This window comes from Trichosurus vulpecula, chromosome 1 (assembly GCF_011100635.1).
Source record: "Trichosurus vulpecula isolate mTriVul1 chromosome 1, mTriVul1.pri, whole genome shotgun sequence".
Lineage (NCBI taxonomy): Eukaryota > Metazoa > Chordata > Mammalia > Diprotodontia > Phalangeridae > Trichosurus > Trichosurus vulpecula.
This window is the reverse complement of record NC_050573.1, coordinates 309,819,064-309,839,698: the sequence shown is the minus strand read 5'-3', so window position 1 is coordinate 309,839,698 and position 20,635 is coordinate 309,819,064. Positions and strand designations below refer to the sequence as shown.

General features: G+C 36.9%; 1 protein-coding gene across 4 annotated transcripts in view; it reads right to left on the bottom strand.

The window, feature by feature from the left end:
* Positions 1–1,602: 1,602 nt before the first annotated feature.
* PIGN (phosphatidylinositol glycan anchor biosynthesis class N) overlaps positions 1,603–20,635 on the bottom strand; it is a 215,984-nt gene continuing 196,951 nt past the window's right edge. For all 4 annotated transcript variants that reach the window (XM_036765383.1, XM_036765375.1, XM_036765395.1 and 1 more), the window contains 3 exons: positions 16,190–16,232; positions 14,195–14,247; positions 1,603–3,152 (listed from right to left, as the gene is read on the bottom strand). In XM_036765383.1, the coding sequence (XP_036621278.1) occupies positions 3,029–3,152; positions 14,195–14,247; positions 16,190–16,232 (220 nt within the window). In that variant the 3' untranslated portion in view covers positions 1,603–3,028. The remainder of the gene's footprint in view (positions 3,153–14,194; positions 14,248–16,189; positions 16,233–20,635) is intronic.

Here is a 20,635-nt window from a genome sequence, read left to right as displayed (position 1 = left end):
CATCCAACAAGTTGAAAAATGTAGTAATCTTCCGAGGGCTTCCTAGTCATCACTGTGAATTAGCAACATTCTAATTTAATTTGAAAGCAATTCCTTCTTTAAAACGGGTCTCATATCAAAAGAACTTCACATTAGCCCACGGCAACTTTATAGTTATTCCTCTGTCATTTTTGGACACACGAGTGTTATGTGAAAGAGAGAGAATAATGGTGTCCAGAGCAAAAGGCCAAATCTATGGCAATGTAGAAAGGTTACTTTATGGGAAGACTAAATAAGAATTGCCTTCAAAATATTTTGTTGGTTTACAGAAGATAATCTAAATTTAATGAAAGGATGTTTAGGCTTTGGGCTGTAATTTCATGGTCAGAAAATGTCAGCAGTCCAGTTTTCTAATATTCACTGTAAGCTCCAGTATTTTAGATTTAGTCAGAAACTGCTTCCATCTTGGATGTCACAAAGACTTTGGTTTCTAGATTTTTAATGTACCTCTCATGCATTACAGTTATATAATTATTAACCAATCAACAAGCATTTATTAAGTGCCTACAACATGCCAGGCTGGAGGAATGTAAAGACAGAAATGATAATGATCTCTGCCCTTAAGGAATTTATATTCTATCTACAAGTGTATTGTATTTCTCTATTAGGCTTCATGACCATAGGCTTCATGATTGTAGGGACCTGGTTTGACATACACTTTGTATCTTCCACCAATCATAGTGTTCTACATATGGCCCCTTTAGTTAGACATTGAAGTATTTTATAGTTTAACCCACAGAAAAAGATTATCAGATTATTAAGTGTTCTATGATGTAAAAGCCTTTTTACACTTCTTTTCATTTATATGATGTTTTAAGGTTTACAAAGCACTTTTCTCAAAATTCTTGAGTGGTAGCTGAGTTTGTAAACCTCAGTACCTATAAATGTGAGATATCGCGATCATTTTGTTTATGATGAAACTGAACATGTTTTCTCAATTTTAAAGTCAGGGAACTGGACTGTATGACCTCTACAGACGTAATTTTTGATTCTATGAGACAGCCTCTAAGAGGTTGTTCTATTTTTCCACCATGCCATAGCTAGTATGTGGGCAGAGTTGAGATTTGAACCCTTGTTTTCTGATTCTAAATCAAATGTTTTTCTACTATACAAAATATTAAACTTCTTTATTTTGTTGATCTGAGAAGATGTACCAGATTAAATCCACCCATGAAAATGCCTCTCATTCCCTTATAATTATTGGAATTAAGAGAAAAAATCTGCGTCTTCCTCACTACATTTGGTAGGATTTGGAGAGAGGGAAAGAATCATAGAACACAGATGCAGAGCTGAAAAGAACCTTAGAAACTACCTATATTGTATGTGTTCATTGATTGTTCTAGGCTAAAGTTCTTAACATGGGATCCATGAATTTGTTGTTAAATTTTTTTTGGTAACCATATTTAAATATAATTTGTTTCCTTTGTCATCCTGTATGTTTTATTTTATGTAGTTATTCTGAGAAGGGGGTCTGTAGTCTTCACCAAACTGCCAAAGAGGTCTATGATGCAAAAAAAAGTTAAGAAATCTTGATCTACAACTGTGAAAGACAGCTACTCTGATCAATACAATGATCAGAGACAATTCCAAAGGCCTCATCATGAAAAATGCTATCCACCATTACAGAAAGAACTGAAGAAGTCTGGTTGCAGATTAAGGCATACTTTTTCATTTTCTTTTTCTTGCCTTTTTTTTTGGTAACATGGCTAATATGGAACTATGTTTTGCATGACTTCACATGTATAATTGGTATCATATTGTTTGCCTTCTCAAGGGAAGGAGGGACTGGAGAGAGGGGGAGAGATTTGGAACTGAAAATTTAAAAATAAATAAATTTAAATTAAAAAAAAATCTTGATCTGGATCAACCTCTTTCTTTGGGAGATGAAGAAACTAAGCCCCAGGGAGGTTAAATGACTTGCCCAGTCTTGCAGATAGTAAGAATCAGAGGTAGAATCAGAACCCAAGTCTTTCTTTGGGAGATGAAGAAACTAAGCCCCAGGGAGGTTAAATGACTTGCCCAGTCTTGCAGATAGTAAGAATCAGAGGTAGAATCAGAACCCAAGTCTTTTCATTCTAAAGACTGTACTCTTCCTACTGAATTCTATGTACAAAAATATCTACAGTTGACTTTTCTATTTTAGTAAACCTTAACTTCAACTAAAGTCCTATTTTGATGCCTCCTTTTGGTCTGGCAACTCTGGTTTCTAGGCAGAGTACTCTTGACTCTATCAATTCATATCAGAATGGAAGGCCTTCAAGGACTGACCCAGTAGACTCCTATCTAAGGCCTAATCTGGCTAAAAACAAAAATTCCCATTACCAAAATTTGGCCACCAAGTGGTAAGAAATTTTTTTGCTCAGTCACACTAAGGAAATCAGAGAGCTTTTGAAGACCAGAAGAATTAAATAATATGTCAATTCAGCCAGTTAGAAAATATGACCTCAAAGCTAATTTTACATATTGATAAATACTATGGTGCCATCTGGTGATATCTGTCGAAGTTCAGTCACAGTTGCAGTTTGGGATATAATCAGTACAAGAAATGCTAATAAAATCTTCATAGGGTACAGCTACAGCTGTCCTGTAAGGCCTATATTTATCCTCAGACAAAAGCCAGCTTTCTGCAGGTGCAGAATATCAACAATTGGAAGAAAAGCTGCAGCTAAAGGAAAAGAAAATGAAGAATACTTTCATGATGGTTTTTCCAAACACATAACCACATTTTTTTTTTCAGATAAAAAGTTAACCTCAAAAAAGGAAACTACCTAATTCTAGATATCTCTAGATTCAGAACTCCAAACGTATTGCCCTTTGTGAGAGCAGAAAATGTTACACATCATTATTAATCTTCCAAAACCAAATTATGTTGAATCCTTGATGGGATTTTATGTCATGTCAATCTTCCTAAATTAGAGTTTAAAAATAGAAGCATAGAAGTAGAAGAGGCTGAATGAAATCCAGGTGCCATACGAAATCGGCAGCAACATCACATGAAGTGGGGCTTGGTTTTCCCCCACAGTTTGATTTTCTTTGTTGTTAGGAGGTGTGCCAGTCCACTGAGTAAGACCAGGAAGATAGTCATACACATGACAATCACATAGTGGCTAATGCTGCAAAAAGACAGAAAAAGAAGAACAATTTAGTCAAGATAGAATACATGCCAAAAAAAAAAGCTTATGATAAAAATGTAATCATTACCAAAGAACTGATTAATATTTTTTATAAGTTTAAGAGACATGCTAGTTGAGGATGTATTTTGGATTCCAAACTGTCATTACTCACAAACATGCTATCCAATAGACTGAGACAATTTAGGCCAAGTATACAATCACTGAGAAAGAAAATTTAAGAATATGGACCACTAGCCACGAGAGGAGAGAGATGAGGGAAAGGAGGGAGAAGGGGAAGTTTCTTAGCTCCATGCACGGGAATTTTCAGTTAGGGAACTTAGGCTTAAAAAGTAAAAGCAGACATCTTTGCATGCTCTCAGCTAAAGCTATCACTTTCATACCGGGTTGTTTTTGTTTGGGAGAGGGGTAGAACTGCTCCAAAAGCTAGAATTTAGTTTTCTACTGGAATGTATATTTCTCATTTTACATTTTATTTGTACTGGCTGCATAGGCTGCAAGGATAGCTTCTTTGGAATTTATGCTTTCTTATTTGGCAAGAGGACCTGCTCCTTGGAATGTATCAGTTTCTTTTCCATTATTATCACTTACTAATAATTTTAAAATTGTAAATAGGAATTCAAGTAATCACTAGCTATTCATTTTAATTTTCTTAATCTTTGACATACCCCCATAATCTCCCTAGCAAATTTTGAGGGGCACAGGAAAGCTGGAAGCCAATTTAGGGAAGGAAAACCCAGTGCTTCATTGTCTCTTCATTTCTAAGACCTCAGATAAAAGCAGCCTCACTTCACTTAGTTATAGACAAAGAAGTTATAAATACTTATCAATCCACCCTTAGAACCTCATACCACTGTTCAGTCATAGGAGGCAACAATTTTCTCCTTCAGGATCTTTTAGAAGGACTTTGTTTTTTAATGTCTTTAGTGATTCTGCTTTCATTCATTCATTTATTTGTTCATTTATTCATTTTTGCATCATTGTCACTCCCAATGACAACCCTTACACCACACCTTATTAACAAATAAGCATGGTCAAGGAAAACGAATCAACTCACTGACAATGGATGAAACACATATAAGGGGTGATTTTTTAAAGTAATATAGGAAGGGCAGGGAAAAAAAATTAAAACCCAAGTAAAGCAACAGAAACTGAACTGAAAGAGACAACAGAGACCTTTTAGCCTGACTAAAGTTAAATATAAGCAAAAAGTGGTCTGTCATCTAGGTTTTACACGAAGCTCTCCAGGCAAAAGGGACTTATCTCTTTCCAAGGTACTCCTTTCCCCATTAAGACGACTGGGGTGGTTCATCAAGCTGAAATTTCCCTCTCTGTCACTCCCATCCCCTGGCTCTTAGTTCTGCCCTCCAGGGCAAAAGCAGAACATTTCAGATTTGTCTTTTGTGTGACAACAACATAAATACATGAAGATAATTATCTGAAGATAACTATAACTAACACATTCCTCTTCCTTTTTTTTTTCCACTTTACCCAGTCTTTTCTCCTCCAGGCTAAATATCCCCAGTTCTTTCAACATACTTGTATATAGTATGATTTTAAGGCACCATAGCGTCCTGGTTGACTTGCTTTGGATACTTTCCAGCTTACCAAAATCCTACCTAAAAGGTGCAAACCAGATTTAAACACAATACTGCATATGTAGTCTAATCAGGACGGTGTAATAATGAGGCTCTTGCCTCTCCCATTCTGAACACTACATGCCTTTTAATGCAGCGTAAGATCACATTAACTATTTGGGGTGATAACCACTCTTTTGATTCATGTTGAGCTTGTAGGCCACTGAAATTCCTAGGTTTTTTGAGATGGACAGCTATCTAGCCATGCCTTCTTCTATCTCATACTTGTATAAATGATTTTTAACCCAAGTGTAACTTTAGTTTTAATTATCCCTATGAACTGTAATCAAAAAACATTTATTAAGTAATTGCTATGATCGAGGCCATGCGCTTGTAGGATACAAAGAGATAAAAAATGCAACATCTTTTGCCTTGAAGAAACTTCCATTCTACTGGGAGTATATACATCTTCACAAGTAAATAAATGCAAAGTAGATGAAAAGTAACTTGAAAAAGGCTTATAACTTGGGGGAGGGGCACAGGAAAGTCCTTATACAAGAAGGGATGACTGAGCTCTGCTTTGAAGAAATCTAGGAATTCTATGAGGTGAGGGTGAGGAGAAGACATATTCCAGATGTAGGGGACCACCTGGACAAAGGCAGAGAGATAAGAGAAGGAATGTTATGTTCAGAGAACAGCTAGCACATATCGGTTGACTGGAAACAGAGAGTACAAAAATGGGAGACATATGAAATAAGAAGGTGGGAACCAAACTGCAGATGGATTTAAATGTAGGTCTGAGGATTCTATGTTTTATAAGAACAGAGAGCCACTGAGGATTTTTGAGTGAGTGGATGACCATGGTCATAGCTGTTTTTTAAGAATTTGGCAGATAGTATTCAGGACGGTTTGGGGAAGAGACAGACCGCAAAGGGAGAAACCAGTAGTTCAATCCAAGCCTGAACTATGGTAGAGGCTATGTGAATGGAGAAAAGGCAATGGTAACAAGATGCTAAGGACTTTCACAGTCTGGCTTCCACCTATCTTTCCAGCTTTACTTCATTTGATATTATTCCTCTTCACACACTCTTTGTCCTAGTCAAACTGGCCTGCTAGCTGTCCCTCATATACCATTTTCCATCTCCTGCCTCCATTCCTTTGCAAAAGTGGTCTCCCATCACCTTTTCATAGAATCTCTTGGGTTTTTTTTCAAAGCATAGCTCAGATGCTAACGAATATGTGAGGCCTCTATTCTTCTGTCACCCAGCCCCACCCAGTCCCCATTAGCTCTCTTCCTCTTGAATTTATCTTGCATATATTGTGTATTGATTTACTTTAATGGATACATGTTGACTCTTCACTCACTCTACCCTCAGTTAGCTGAATGTAGGCATCTTACGGACTAGGCCAATTTTAGTTTGTCTATGTGTCCCTAATGCCTGGCACAATGCTTTGCACTTAGCAGAAGCTTAATGTATGTTTGATGAATTGAACTGTTAGAATAAACAAAGGGCAGCTAGGTGGCAAAATGCATGGAGTGCCAGGCCTCCAGTCAGAAAGACTCATCTTCCTGAGTTCAAATCTGCCCCCAGACACTTATTAGCTGACTCTGGGCAAGACACTTAATCCTGCTTGCCTTAGTTTCCTCATCTGAAAAAGGATCTGGAGGAGGAAATGGCAAACCACTCTTTGCCAAGAAAACCCCAAATGGAGTCACAAAGAGTCAGACACAACTGAAAAAAAATGACTGAATGAAAAAAGAATCAACAAAACTTGGTAGCTGATTAGGTATGGGGACTGACAGAATATAAAGAGGCAAGGATTACTTCAAGGTTGTAAACAGGGGCAACAGGAAGCATGGTGGCATCAATCACCAAACAGTAGGGAAGTTTGGAAGGGAATGTCATATCAAATTTTATCTAAGATTCTATACTGACAGGATTTTGGGTTCTTAACTCTCACCCTAGTAAGACAGAAGCCATCCCTATTGACTGTGTCATCTGAAAATTTGACAAGCAAGTCTTTTTTTTTTTCATTCAATCACTAAGAAACATATTAAATGGTGATGGGAATAGGACATATCCTTAGGGGTACTCCAACAGAGTACTCTATTGGATCCAGTGACCCATCAATGACTACTCTTTGGGTTTTGTCATTTAGCAAGCTTAAATAACCTGACTGTATGGTCACGTCATCTACCTCTTTGCATCTCACCCACAGAAGATGAGAAGCTTTGCCAAATGCGATGCCAAAATCTAGGTAAATATATTCATAGCACTCCTCAGACCTACTTTGTCAAAAAAAGAAATGAAGTTACTCTAAAATGGTGTGTTCTTGATGAGGTCATATTCATTCTTTGTAATTACTACTACTTCATATTACCTGCCTAATAAACTAAATTGATATGTACCTAATAGGTATAGCAATATTTGGAATGATTACAACAGTAAAATTTTGAGGGTTGCCTCGCTTTTTCAGCTCCAAATTTCGAAGAGACGTAAATATGATTCAGTGTATTGTAGCTAACATGATAGTAAGACCACATTATCTACAGAGGCAAATTTAAAGGCCTCATTAAATTTCTTTTTGTAGGCAAGATAACAGAAGAGGATATACTCCCCCTAGAGATATTTAAACAATTCCTTCACTGGTGATTTCTAGTTCTGGCTAAATTATTTACTCAATCTAACAGCACAGGAGCTTTCCTTGCTGAGAAAAAACAAAGTATTATTTTTCCTATATAAAAAAAAGAAAATAAACAAGACTCAGAGAAGTCTTGCCTAACAAGTCTCTTGAACTTGTAAGCAAACATCTAGAGAAGGGGTGGGGAACCTGTGGCCTCGAGGCCACGTGTGGCCCTCTCGGTCCTCAAGTGCGGCCCTTTGACTGAATCCAAACTTCATACAATGAAGGATTGGACCTTGAGAACCCAGAGGGCCACATGTGTCCTTGAGGCTGCAGGTTCCCTATCTCTGATCTAGAGTAAAATCTAGAGGACTAAGGAAAATCCAAGAAGATTATCAATGTCAATCCAAGCTTTCCTGTCTCCAGGCCTGGTGCTCTAACCACTATGTCACCTACCTGCCTCAACTACTCTATTACTCTATGTTTTTTAAACCTGTACAAGGATCTCAAATAAGCAACTTCAATACTATTTCATTTTCAAAAACAGATCATTTCATGATTAGACAATCATTTCTTCAGTGGGATCTTTAATTAAAATGTTCCATTTGATAGGCTGAATATGGCAAAAAAAATTTTTTAACATAGTATAGGAGAATTAAAAGTGATCACACTATATAATACTATCTGGTCAAGCTTATATTTCCCAACATCAAGAAAGGCCTTTATGGCAATCTATAAAGCAATACTGTAAAATGGCTATAGCCCAGGAAAACAGGATTTGTGAAGCCTATGAGTTAAAGAATCTTTTATATCTATAGTTATGACTTCTGTCTATAGTCCATACCCAAAGTTCCTTGGGGGTAATTCTAACCAATATTCGTTCAACATTAAGATGAGAGGGGTAAATAACTTGCTGTCTGACACAGAGAGGTATATAACCTTTAGAGGATCTATTTTTGCATTGCCTACTCTGGTCAAATTCAAACGACCAAGAACTGGTTTGAGGATTACTTTTATGAAATGCTCTGTGAAATGCTAAGTATATAGAATAATATGGTTTCATGATACTCAGATACTCAGTTTCACTTTAAGTTTTTCTGAAGACCACAGCATATAATTTGCTTTTTGCTCTGTAAGTCTCATAATGCCCTTTGTCCAAAACCAATAAAAATATAATTCAAACATTTAAAATTCATGAGTTGTGTAGAAAGGGCAGGTTAACCTCAAACTTTTTGAAAAGCACATTTATATAAAGTATAAAGCATATTCAACATGTGTCACTTTGATGGTCTAGAATTTCTGATGGCTTTTAAAAAAACTGTTGATATTTTAGCATTGAAATAGCTGTGAGGTTTATCATCTCCATGCAGTTTCCATTTAAATCCTGGTATTACCTTAGCATGGCTTAACTTAAAGAACACCAGATTTCAAATGGGAAAGTCTGGCTATCCTAATTTAAAGCATTCCAAAATTATCCAAATGAATGAAGCCGAGTAATCAATTTTAAGAGTCAAGAAACTGTGGTACTGCAAAATCCTTGTACTGAATCACAAGTTTCCATTATAGCTAAATGAAAATGCTAAATACTTTATTTTCCATTTGTATTTTAGTAAGATATAACCAAAACCCCATGGAGGCAGAACAAGAACAATCCAAGGCCAAATGAACACCATTATTAAATCAACTGATAACATTAAGCAATTGAACAGATCGTGAACTAATCTGACTCCACATACCATACTACAAAACTTGAAAAATGAATTTAATTAAAATTCTTTCACTATTTATGAAAGTTATTCCAAACAGATTATTTCCTTAAAGTTCTAAAAGTGTACCTTCTTAGTTTACCTTGTAAAAAAAAAGGTCATTGTAGATTTGAGTCACTGAGTAGAATGAATGAATAGAAAAAAGAGCATAAAACTGACAATCATGGAATTGGTTTTTAGTCCAACATAATTTCACTAGGATGTATATTTTTATTAATTGTGAATGAAATATTGCTTCAAGAACTCCAATATTCTAAGGCTCTTAAGCAAACCATCTAATCTTGTGCTTGCAGGATCAAAAAATCTTGAGTTGGAAGGGGTCATCCACTCCAACTCATACCTGAACAAGAATCTCTTTTATAATATCCCTGAGAAGAGGTGATTTCCAAATGAAGAACTCCACCACTTCCTGAAACAACTGCTTTCACTTCAGGACAACTCTAATTAATTGTTAAGAAAAGCTTCCTTCCATTGAGATTAAATATGTCTCTCTGCAAACTTCTACCCAGGGCTCTGCCTTATGGGTCCAAGCAGAAGATGACAAATTCTTCTTCCATAGGATAACCCCTCAAGTACTTTGAAAAATCATGTGCTCTCAAATTCTTTTCTTTTCCACTTTAAAAACTCTCCATTTCCTTCAACCATTTTTTTTTCCATCTGGAATAGCTTCTATTCTCCTATTTGGTCTCCATCCACCATCTTGTTAACATCTTTGATAACACTTGGCACAGTACTTCTGATGTGATCTGAGTGGAGCAGGATAAAGCAGGACAATCATTGGCCTTGTTCTACTCTAGACCCTATGCATATATTAATATAGCCTGAATCACAGTTATTTCCAAGTCACACTACTGGCATGCTCACTTGCAATTCACTACTGCTTTAAATCTCTTTCATGTGAATTTTTATCTTGTCTCATTTAAGCAGTTGATTTAAAAAGTGTAAGAATTTACATTGATCAGCATTAAATTTCATCTTTCAATACACATTTTGCATTTCACATTAGTCTATTTATACACAATTTCAATAAAAACAAATAACTTGGGTGAAATCTGGATACTGGTCCTTTGCAAAATAATAACAATGACAACTTATTCAGCACTTTGAAGTTTGTAAAGCACTTTGCATCCATTACCTCATTTGAACCTCACAACCAAGCTGGGAGGTAGGTATTACAAGTATTATTATCTCCATTTTAGAGATGATCAAACTGAGTCTGAGAGAGATTAAGTGGCTTTCTTATAGTCATACAACTAATAAGTTTCAGAACTGGCATTTGAACCCAGGTCTTCCTGGCTCCAAGTCTAGAACTAGATCTGACAGGTAAGGCCATTCAGTGCTTATACTAAAACCTCAGATGGTCTATGGTGGCATAAAGAAGGACATAGCAGAGTAGAGTAGCACAAAAAGCTCAGCAGAGTTCTGAGAGCATTCTAGTAAAGATATAAGTGAAGATCAGGAAAGAATCACGGCACCTTATGCCTATTTACCTGGGTAAAACTAGGGGTATGTGGGTAAATGTTTAACAACTGGCTCTCCGGGGCGGGGGGAAGTAGGCACAAAATATTTTCAAGTTCAATCTGCATTTTCAGCATTTCTCCAACACTTTTTAAAGTCCAGACAATCAATAAAACAATAAATCAAACTCTGATTTGTAGCTTTCCAATCTATCAATGTTCATAATAAAAATTTAATAACTAGTTCTGGCAGAGCTTTTTCCAGCACGCATATGGGTGAGAGAGTTCTTTATTGTTAAGCTAAAAGTATTTATATACCTCCCTGTTCTGTACCTGAAGCTGTGGCAAATCTGGATAGCATACAAAAAGCAGAGACATGACCTGGCCAGCAAAGGCCCTATAGTCAAAGCTATAGCTTTTCCAGTAGCAATGTATGGCTGCGAGAGTTAGCCTACAAGGAAAACTGAGAGCCCCAGAAACAACAGTGGCCTCTCCTTTTACAGATAAAAATCTAGGATGAACTATTATTCTATGAATATTTACAAAAGAATGAAGCAGTGAGGAGAAAAGGACAACACTGTAGTGTTGTGAATTACACATTCACAGAACAATTAAGTTCTGAGAGATGAAAAATACACCACGCCACGAGAGAAAGTCACTGCAGTGCCCACAATTCAAACGAACCTGGTCCACATTAAGGGAACTCAGCCAATATGTTTAATGATATAAGCAACTACTACTGCAATGCCTGGAAACATCTCTGCTTGCCAAAGAAACTTTAATGCATGAATAATGACTGAAAAAAGAAACTAAAAGCAAAATTACAATCACAAAATCTTAGTGTTGGAAGGGACCTTGGAAGGCTGTAATGACTGTTTTCTCCTCCAAAGCTGTACCATTCTATTGCAGTTATTATGCATAACTGTGTATTATAGTGACCTCTTCGTGTGATCCTACACTAGAGTGGAGGTATCCAGCACAAATAGAAATGGAGCCACTGATCCATACATGAGGATCTTTATGGCTGCATATTGACAGTTTTAAAATGTAATGTTATCTTTGTCCTATTACATTTTTATTTATTTTGTTAAATATTTCCAAATGATATTTTAATCTGGTTCACCAAGTCTTTGATACTTCTGTCCAGAGTATAAGCTTGTGAAGAAAAGGACTGTCTTATCAAAAGTCTGCACCTGCCCCAGTCCTAAGCACAGTGCTCTGCACATAGGAGGCTGGATACTTTGTGATGACTCAGGTTTAGATACTCTACACCTTCTCAACTCACCCTCAATTGCCTCTCTCTCCTCTGGAGGGCAGAGCACTAAACTCTTCCCAAAGCCTTCCTTTATAGAGGGCTCACAACCTTCCTGGTAACCCCATTCTTCATAAGCACGCCTAGGACAATTCCACCCTTCCAACCCACCCTCCCCACTTCCATTCATTTTTCAGTTGCCTTTTGTGTGTTGTCTTCTCTTGTAAGCATCTTAAGGGCAGGGGCTGTCTTTTCTTTTTTGTACTCCCAGAGCTTACTGCAGTGCTGGATACATAGTAGGTGCTTAATAAATGCTCCCTGAATAACTGATTGAATGAATCGATTTTAAAAGAGGGAATCTGAAAGCATGTCTGGGAATGGGTTCATATAGAAATGGAAAAACCTAGGAGAGATAGCTGTAGATTATCTGGAACAAAGGTAGATTATTCATTGTGTGTATTCTACAGGGAATTGGACTACGTGACTAATAAGGTCCCTGCCAACTCTGAGATTCCATTCTAACTTCTTTTTTTTTAAATTTTTAACATTAGGAATTATTTTTTGGATGCTGCAAGAAAAAGTATGACATCAATAATCATTTACTTTCATCAATCAGAAAACTGAGTTGACTAGAACATTTACTGTAAGAAGATGAACTGACTCTAAGATAACTTAAGTTTGATGCTTGAGAAGTTGCGTTACTGATGGGAATTAACTAATCTAAAGAAATGCATTGCCAAACTGAAATTTCTTATAAGTTTTCCAAGATGTCAGTAATACCGCATTTGCATCTAGCTTCTAGGTCTTTCACTTGTTGCTGAATCTTCTCCAACACTTTCAGCAGCTCAGTTATTTTTTCAGCTTCTTTCTTCCACCTCTAACATGTTTTCAGCAATCTTGGTTTCCATGGTAGTAAGTGTTCTGTTAGCAGCATCAATTAATTCTTGCAGACTTTCAATTCAATGACCATATCGGTCATCTCTGAAATAAGCTCTTGATGGTCTCCCCTGACATCTTTGAATTCTAGCATCAGTTCTTTGCGGGACTCTCATTTCCACCAATCCTTCTTTAATTTGCTCGTGGCATCTCCTCACTAGTTTTAATTCTTGCTAAATTCCTTAACTGTATCCTTCATCCAGGTGATGATATCTCTTGGAATTTCAGGTCTTATTCCTTCTTGCACATGAGCTACTGCTTGCATGTCATCAGATGTTTCAGCCACTTTAGGATGATTCTGTGGCTTTTCCTTGGTGTTTGTCTTGATGTCTTTTGCCTTGAAGGGTCTTGCCTGGATTGTTTCACTCATTTTCTGTTTCTGTTGCTTTTTAGTATTTTGTATAGTTTCTGGGTTTCTTCTTTTTAGCTCTTCTGCTGCTGCTGCTGTTCTTGAATGGCAGATGAGGCCCTCAGCTCCCTTGGAACTGGTGACTCCTTCACCCAATCTGGGTATTAAGCACCAAAGGGCACAAACTCCACCTCAGCAGGCCAGACCAGGCATGGAAGTCAGGCAGGCAGACAGGCCGGCTCACCAGCAAGCAGCCTGAGAGGGAACAGCAGATTCCCTCTCCATTCTAACTTCTTAAGCTATTTGAGAATTCCTTCTAGAACACACCTAAGGTGCGGTCATCAAGCTGCTGCTTGAACATTTATACTCAAAGTACATTTACGCTCCCTGACAAGATGGTGATTCATTCCATGGCTGGTTCACTCACTTTCCTAGGAAGTGCTCTATATTGAGCCAAAAATCTTGATCCTATCCTTACTCTGGAGTCAAACTGCTTCTATCTCTTCAGGACACTCCAATTATCAAAGGAATTCAACTGCTGTTCATATAACAAAGTGGTAAAGTACTTCCATGTTACTGCAACATTTTTGTGATTTCATCAATATGAGTATTTCTTCAAACGGTATGGACCACTCTCCATCCATATCTCTTGCCATTTTTGCAATTCATGTCCCTGACTGGCTAGAAATACTACACAAAAGATATGCCCCACACACTGGAATCCTTCCCTAGATTTCTTTACTGTATTATTTTATGTACATATTCATTCTTTATACAATGCTGCAAAGGATGTCATTGGAGAAATATGTGATTAAATAAGATAGGCTGGTTATATAGTGAGAATGAGGAATTGCATAGCTTATGTGCTCCACTGACATCCTCTTGATATATGTGACTTCAGAAAGCCTTGTGCATGTTGGCTGAGCCCTCTGGGATGGATTTATGGTAGGACATGGATAAGAAGTGCATAGGACAAGCAGACATGGATGGATTGAGATCTGCATTGCTGAAGGGGATATTCGTATTGATGAGATTCACAGAGCCATTGGAGTATATACATACCTTGTTCCAATGTCAAGCCAGCTTCCGTAATCTTTGACCAGGAAGAAAAAATGCTATTAAAAACAAACAAAAAAACCAGAAAATTACTTGTTTTATGAATATGACACAAAGAAACAGATTAAATGCAAGATGTTAGTGTTGTTTTCTCTATCCAGAATTCTCATCCTTTAGGGGTAAAAAGGTTAAAACCTTTCTTGAAATGTTTATTTGAACAATGGTTCAGGAGCTAGAAAAAGAATCACCATTCAAAGGTGACACAAAAATGGCATTCATGTATAGCCAGAAATGAAAAAGAACTTAGTAGTTCCAATAAGCCAAAGTCTGAAGGTTACTGAAAATATCTGGGAAAATGAGTCCTACCCTGCCAGTTAAGAGTATCAACAGCTGGCTCACTTTTGTTTATTAAAATACCAGGCAGATACTTAATAATGTAAAAATACTGTTAAAATATAGTCTTTTTGGACCACTGGGCATCACTTAATGTTCTCGAGAAGATAAATGATTTAAAGGTCTCTATTAGATCCAAAGAATGACTGCTGCTATAAAACTGAAATCATACAGCAACACTTCCCACTTGCAGGCATGAGGTCTCTATTTCCAAGCAATGACAGATCGAATTAGAGGATTACTTCTCTGGAAAAGGCAGCATAAGATTGCTGTCTGTAGATAAATAAAAACTGATTTAAAATGCTCATTAGTATTTGAAATGACATTGCTTCATGCATTCACAATGTTTTCAGAGAAATCCGTAAGAATGATATAATGCAGAATTAAGGAAATTGACAATTTAGATTTCATTATTATATTGAAAAAGATGAAACAGAAGTCTCTTCATTATCATTAGTCTTCATACTTCTGAAAAGGCTATGGCTTATAGTGTTTTACTTTAATTCTTCTGTCAGGTGGGAGGATAGAGAGAGTAGATTACTTGAGGTTAGGGACTCATATCTCTTTTATCCCAAATGCTTTGCACATAGTAGGTGCTTGGTACATTTTGCTGAATTGAAGAGTCAGTCTTCTAAGTGTTCTGCTTGATATAATCAGGTTTGGAAGAAAGCAATGCCACTGTATCCTTCTCTTGTAAAAATAAACATAAATTTGCAGATTTTTTTCCTAGGCAAATACAGCAACATTCCTTTTTATGTAAAAAATATCATTAAATGAAAAGAGAAATTCCCTTCCATTGCCCAGTTTATTTGTCCATTTAGCTTGTAAACTGAATTTTACTTATCTTTTTTTTTTTTTACATATGAACAAAAAATAGCCAAAGAGCTGATAATTTCTAAATACATTTCAGGTATATTTCCTATACATAGTTCTGGATGTGTAGAAACATAAATCTTATACATCATTACACACCATCATGAAAATGTTTTTTAAGATATGGCAACTGTGACTAGGACTTAAAATTTTTTAAACATACAATGGCATTTTTCTGGTCCAAATGACTTGGACACCAAAAGCCTTTAAAAAAATGTCTTTCCTTCCTGCCACACATATAAAAAATACAAAAAGACTGGGTAAATATCTGATAAAGGACACATTTACTGCAACGATTCTGAATTTAATTAATTAATTCATTAAACAAATACTTAATTGAGTACCTAGTATGTGTAAGTCATAGGGTCTCATTGCATGAGAAATTTAACTTCTTGTCATTTTTTAATGATAAGAAACTGTAAGAAAAATCTTTCTTACTGAATATATTTAAAGTTAATTTCTGTTAACTTCATGTCAAAGACTATATTTGAAAAACTTTACATTAGGGAATATTAGTTTAAAAGTGCCAAAACTCAAGGAATATGATCTGGCAACTTAAGTAGACATACTGTATGAGTGGTATCAAAAGTAATTTTTATGTATAAATGGTGCAAAAACTAACTTCATATGTAAAGATTTTATGTACTAAATAAGTATTCATATTTCCTGTAATTAAATTAAGTCAGCACTCAGTTTTTAAATTTTGTCCCCCCTGAACATCTAATAGTTCCTTACCAGTGCCATGATATCTGAAATGATGAGGACAATGAGGAAAAGGCTGTAACAGAATAAAAGAGCATTGTATGTAATTCAATGACAGCTACGCATTTACCAAGTTTTACTCAAATCTAGAAATCCAAGTGATAAAACAATCTAACGTTCTGTTAACTTTTTTTCCCTGGAAAATGCTGCTTTCCAGAGTTCATTATATTTTATGACCTGGTGACTAACTCAAGAGTGATAGATTGGCTTGGGAGATTTTTATTAAAAATTCTCAATACTGACTTCAGTGGCACAGCAGGAACATAATTTGTAATGTACAACCAAGAAAAATCATTTCTGAAGCCATAGGTATCACTAGAATTATAAATTAAAGTCAAGACTTACTTGAAAGTGTTTCCTTATTACATATAGTCAACCATCTCACTGGTCAAATCAAGCCTGGTACAGTAACAAGCTTAAACAAAGGGCAGGAATACTGTCTGCTCAATATCAGTATTATAAAAAGAGTTGGAGTCCATTTTGTATGACAAGTTTAAATGAATTTAGGCATGGACAGTTAAGAAACATACATAATAACTACATGTAATGTGCACACAAAATTTCCCCTGGAAAAGAAAACGAGATCCAGTTAAAGATGTGATGGGAAAAATCGTCTCTCACATGCTATCAAGACTTGCTAAACTGAGTCTGTGATCTTATCAGGATGGGTTATTCCACCCACTGGTATAGATTGTGGCCCTTCCTGTGCAATTCCCCTTCCATAATCTACCACAGAAGAGCTACTCAAGGCAAGACTTACTCAAGACTTACTGTCTTTGGGATGCTAATTTAGTATCTGAGCTGTCTATAGTCTCTCCTTCTTGAAGTTTGATACACCTAAGTCCCTTTCCAGTTATATAAGCCCTGGATGGTGTCTCTTACGACACTTATAAGCTGTTGTTGGTAATAGCCTGCAAACTACTTGTACCCATCATGTATTTCCATTGCCTTTTGGGTTACTTATAATTTTTGCTTCTTCTGGGATTGTTCTGATCAATGGTATCATCGCCAGGAGAATATGGGTGTTAAAGAGATGAGTTTCTGTGGCAGAAAGCAGAGAGAGACCAATGAAAGCACCATGAAATTCCCCAAAGGTGATCCAACCCAAACTCAACCTCAAATTCAATTTTAGGTCCAACTCACTATCATTCTTCAATATCCATGCAAGAAACATACAATCATAAGAGACTATTGATGGGCTGACTTTAACTACAAATTCCTCTGTTTACTATTTAAAATACTTCCCAATCCAGAACTTGCCTATGTATTCAGATTTATTAAACATTACTCTACTTTACACAATCTGTTGTCCAGCCAAATGGTCCTGCCTGTTGTCTTACATGTGGCAATTCACTTCTCAGCTTGGATGCAACATTTCCCACCTCTATCTCACAAGATGCCTAGATTTCCTGAAGGCTTAGGTCAAGTACTACTTCCTACATAATGCCACTCCTGATCCTCTCCACTTCCGGCCCCCCACGTACCAGTCCTTCTCTTCTTTTATGTATATGTGGTTCCCTGCCCCCCTCTCCCCTTCCCCAATAGAATATAAACTCCTTGAAGGCAGGCTTTGTTGTTGTTGTTCAGTCCTGTTGATGCTTCATGACCCCAAATTGGGATTTTCTTGGCAAAGATCCTAGAGTGGTTTGTTATTTTCTTCTCCAGCTCATTTACAGATGAGGAAACTGAGGCAAACAGGGTTAGGTGACTTGTTCAGGGTTACATTGTTAGTAAGTGTCTGAAAACAGATTTGAACTCATGAAGATGAGTCTTCCTGATTCCAGACCTGGCACTCTATCCACTGCACCACCCAGCTGCCCTTTGAAGGCAGGCATTCTTGTTTTTGCATTTGTATCCCCAGTGACTAGCAATCTGACTTTTCTCAACTTGGTGGAGCAGTAGCGCTCATATTCTTTGATCATTTTCATCCATAATGTTTGCAAGTGAATATAGTCTTCCAGCAATTGTCTATTAGCTGGTTTAGGAAGAGTTCAGTTTTGTATAAAAATGCAATTTACTGACTAGTATATGATAGATACCTTTGGTGTTGTAATCAATGAAACAAAACAAAACAAAATTATTCCTCAGTCCTCTTTGGTTCCCCTCCACTTCTACAATGATGATGGCACCACAGATGATGGTAGAATGGTGGGAAAGGGGGCAGAGGGTGCTAAGACTCACAATTTTTAGGCCATCTATAAATTTTAACTTAACTGGTGGTCCTTTAATGTGAGATCTTTGTACAATAAGGAACGAATTAATATGCTACTGGAAGTTGGCCTTACAAATGAAAAAAATGTCAAGTCTTTTATGCTTTTAAAAATCAACTTCCCAAGTATGAGGTAGGAGAGATGTCACTAGATAGTTTGCCTGGAAAAGATCTGGGAATTTTAGTGGACTACAAACTTATGAGCCAATATGAGCCAACAGGAATATTTGGCATTCAAAATGCTAATGTGATCTTAGTTTCACCATAGGAGCTTTACATTTCTCATGTAAAGGTAGAAGGGATCTTTGAGGACAATGATTTCAAATCAGGTTAAAGTGAGAAGCTTACAGCTTAAGGCACAGAAGATGATAGTACCTCTAGACTCTGCCCTAGTCAGAACATATATATTACGTTCTGGGTGCCATATTTTAGGAAGGACATTGAGCAGGAGAAAATGCAGCTAGGCAACCTGGATGGTAAAGGGTCTCCAGATAATGCCATATGTGGATGGGTTGAAGAAACTAGGGATGTTTAGACTGAGGAAAAGAAGACTTGGAGGGACATGAAAGATATTATCAATATTCAAATGGCTCACATACAGAAGAGAGACTAGACTTGCTCTGTCCTGCTCTAGAGAGAAAGTGGCTGGAAGCTGGAGATGTAAACTTTAGCTCAATGTAAGGAGCATCTATCTAATAATCAGATCGGTTTAAATGTAGAATGGATTATGTCAGGAGGCAGTAGATTTCTCTTCTAGTTGATTACTTGGATCAGTGGTAAAAAGAATTCTTATTCATGCGTGGGTTGGACTCCAAGACCTTTGAGGCTACTTTCAACTCTGAGCCTGTGCATTTTTATAGAAGTTTAATGTGATATGCAGCAATCAATATGTAAGGATGTGAGGCAAAGCCCCTTCCTTTCATTAAGAATCACCCATTTGTAGTTTGTAAAGAACCAAAATTTGCAAAATTCCTGATATACATACTGATGTTTAAAAGCAAATGAATCCGGCCTTCTAGGGAGCTGAGCTACAGAACTGAGTAAAGTTGTTGGAGAAAGGGGATTTTCAGGGAGCATTACCAAGGTTTCCGCTGATTTCTGAGCTCTTCTGGAAAAATATAGAGCAGTACTGTGGGTCAGGATTTCAGCAGAACCAGAAGCTAGAGGGGGTGGTGCCTACAGCAAAGCAGTGAAACAGCATCACAGTAGAGACTGAGACCAAGATGAGCAGGAGCCGTCAAAGAGCATCAATACTCTGTAGTATCAAAACTCTACTATCAGAAGTGTGAGTTGCTCCTACTCAAACATGCCTTGGCTGCATGGGCTCTCACTGCATATGCCTCTCTACCCATGAACACCATGGTATCCATTCTTCATCTTCACATGGTAGGTATATATGGGAAAGTATGCCCCAGATTTACATGGGAATTGTTTTGTTACTACTGTTCTGACCAGGCCATTTTAGTAAATGCCTTTGCTTTGGGCTGATTGCATCTTTTGGTTGACTACAGACAACATAGGGGCTCATGAGCTATAGTTTTAATATGAGAGACCTCCAGAGTATCTTGAACTCAGAGCTGTCATCCTCTGGAGACTCAACCTGTGAATTCTAGTTGAGAAGGTATCCTCAAAACGGCACCATACTTAGATCTGTTTTCTACTTACTGCATAAGTCACCTTCCTCTCTTTACAACTCAGATCCCATCTCTCTCACCTAACCCTATTATATATAGAGAAAACGGCATGTCATTCCTTGTGTTTTATTCCTTGTGCATTTAAGTGACTAGTTGACAGGACTGTAGCATTGCTCTGGACAAGGCCTGAGCGCTCATTAAAAATGCAACTTCAAACACATAGAAATATTCTGCAAAAAAACATAAATACCTTTGATTTGACTGGTAATGAGACTTGATATTTTCAAATAATGAGAGAAAGCATTTTTTAAAAATTATGGTACATGCATAATAACAACATCCAGATCTCTGGTCTAGTTTAACATCATCAAGAAGAACATGTAAATTTATGCTAATATTACTTCTCTCTTTCAGCTTAGGATATGTAGGATCCTGATTCAAGAATAACAAAACTGTATTAAGATGCTTTAATTTTTCTTAAGTGTCTTTCAGGAAGGTTGATCAACCCTATGCCAATGAGACCATTTTTTGCTAGTGGAAGGCAAACAGCTCTGCTACAACTTTCTCTCCAGAGTC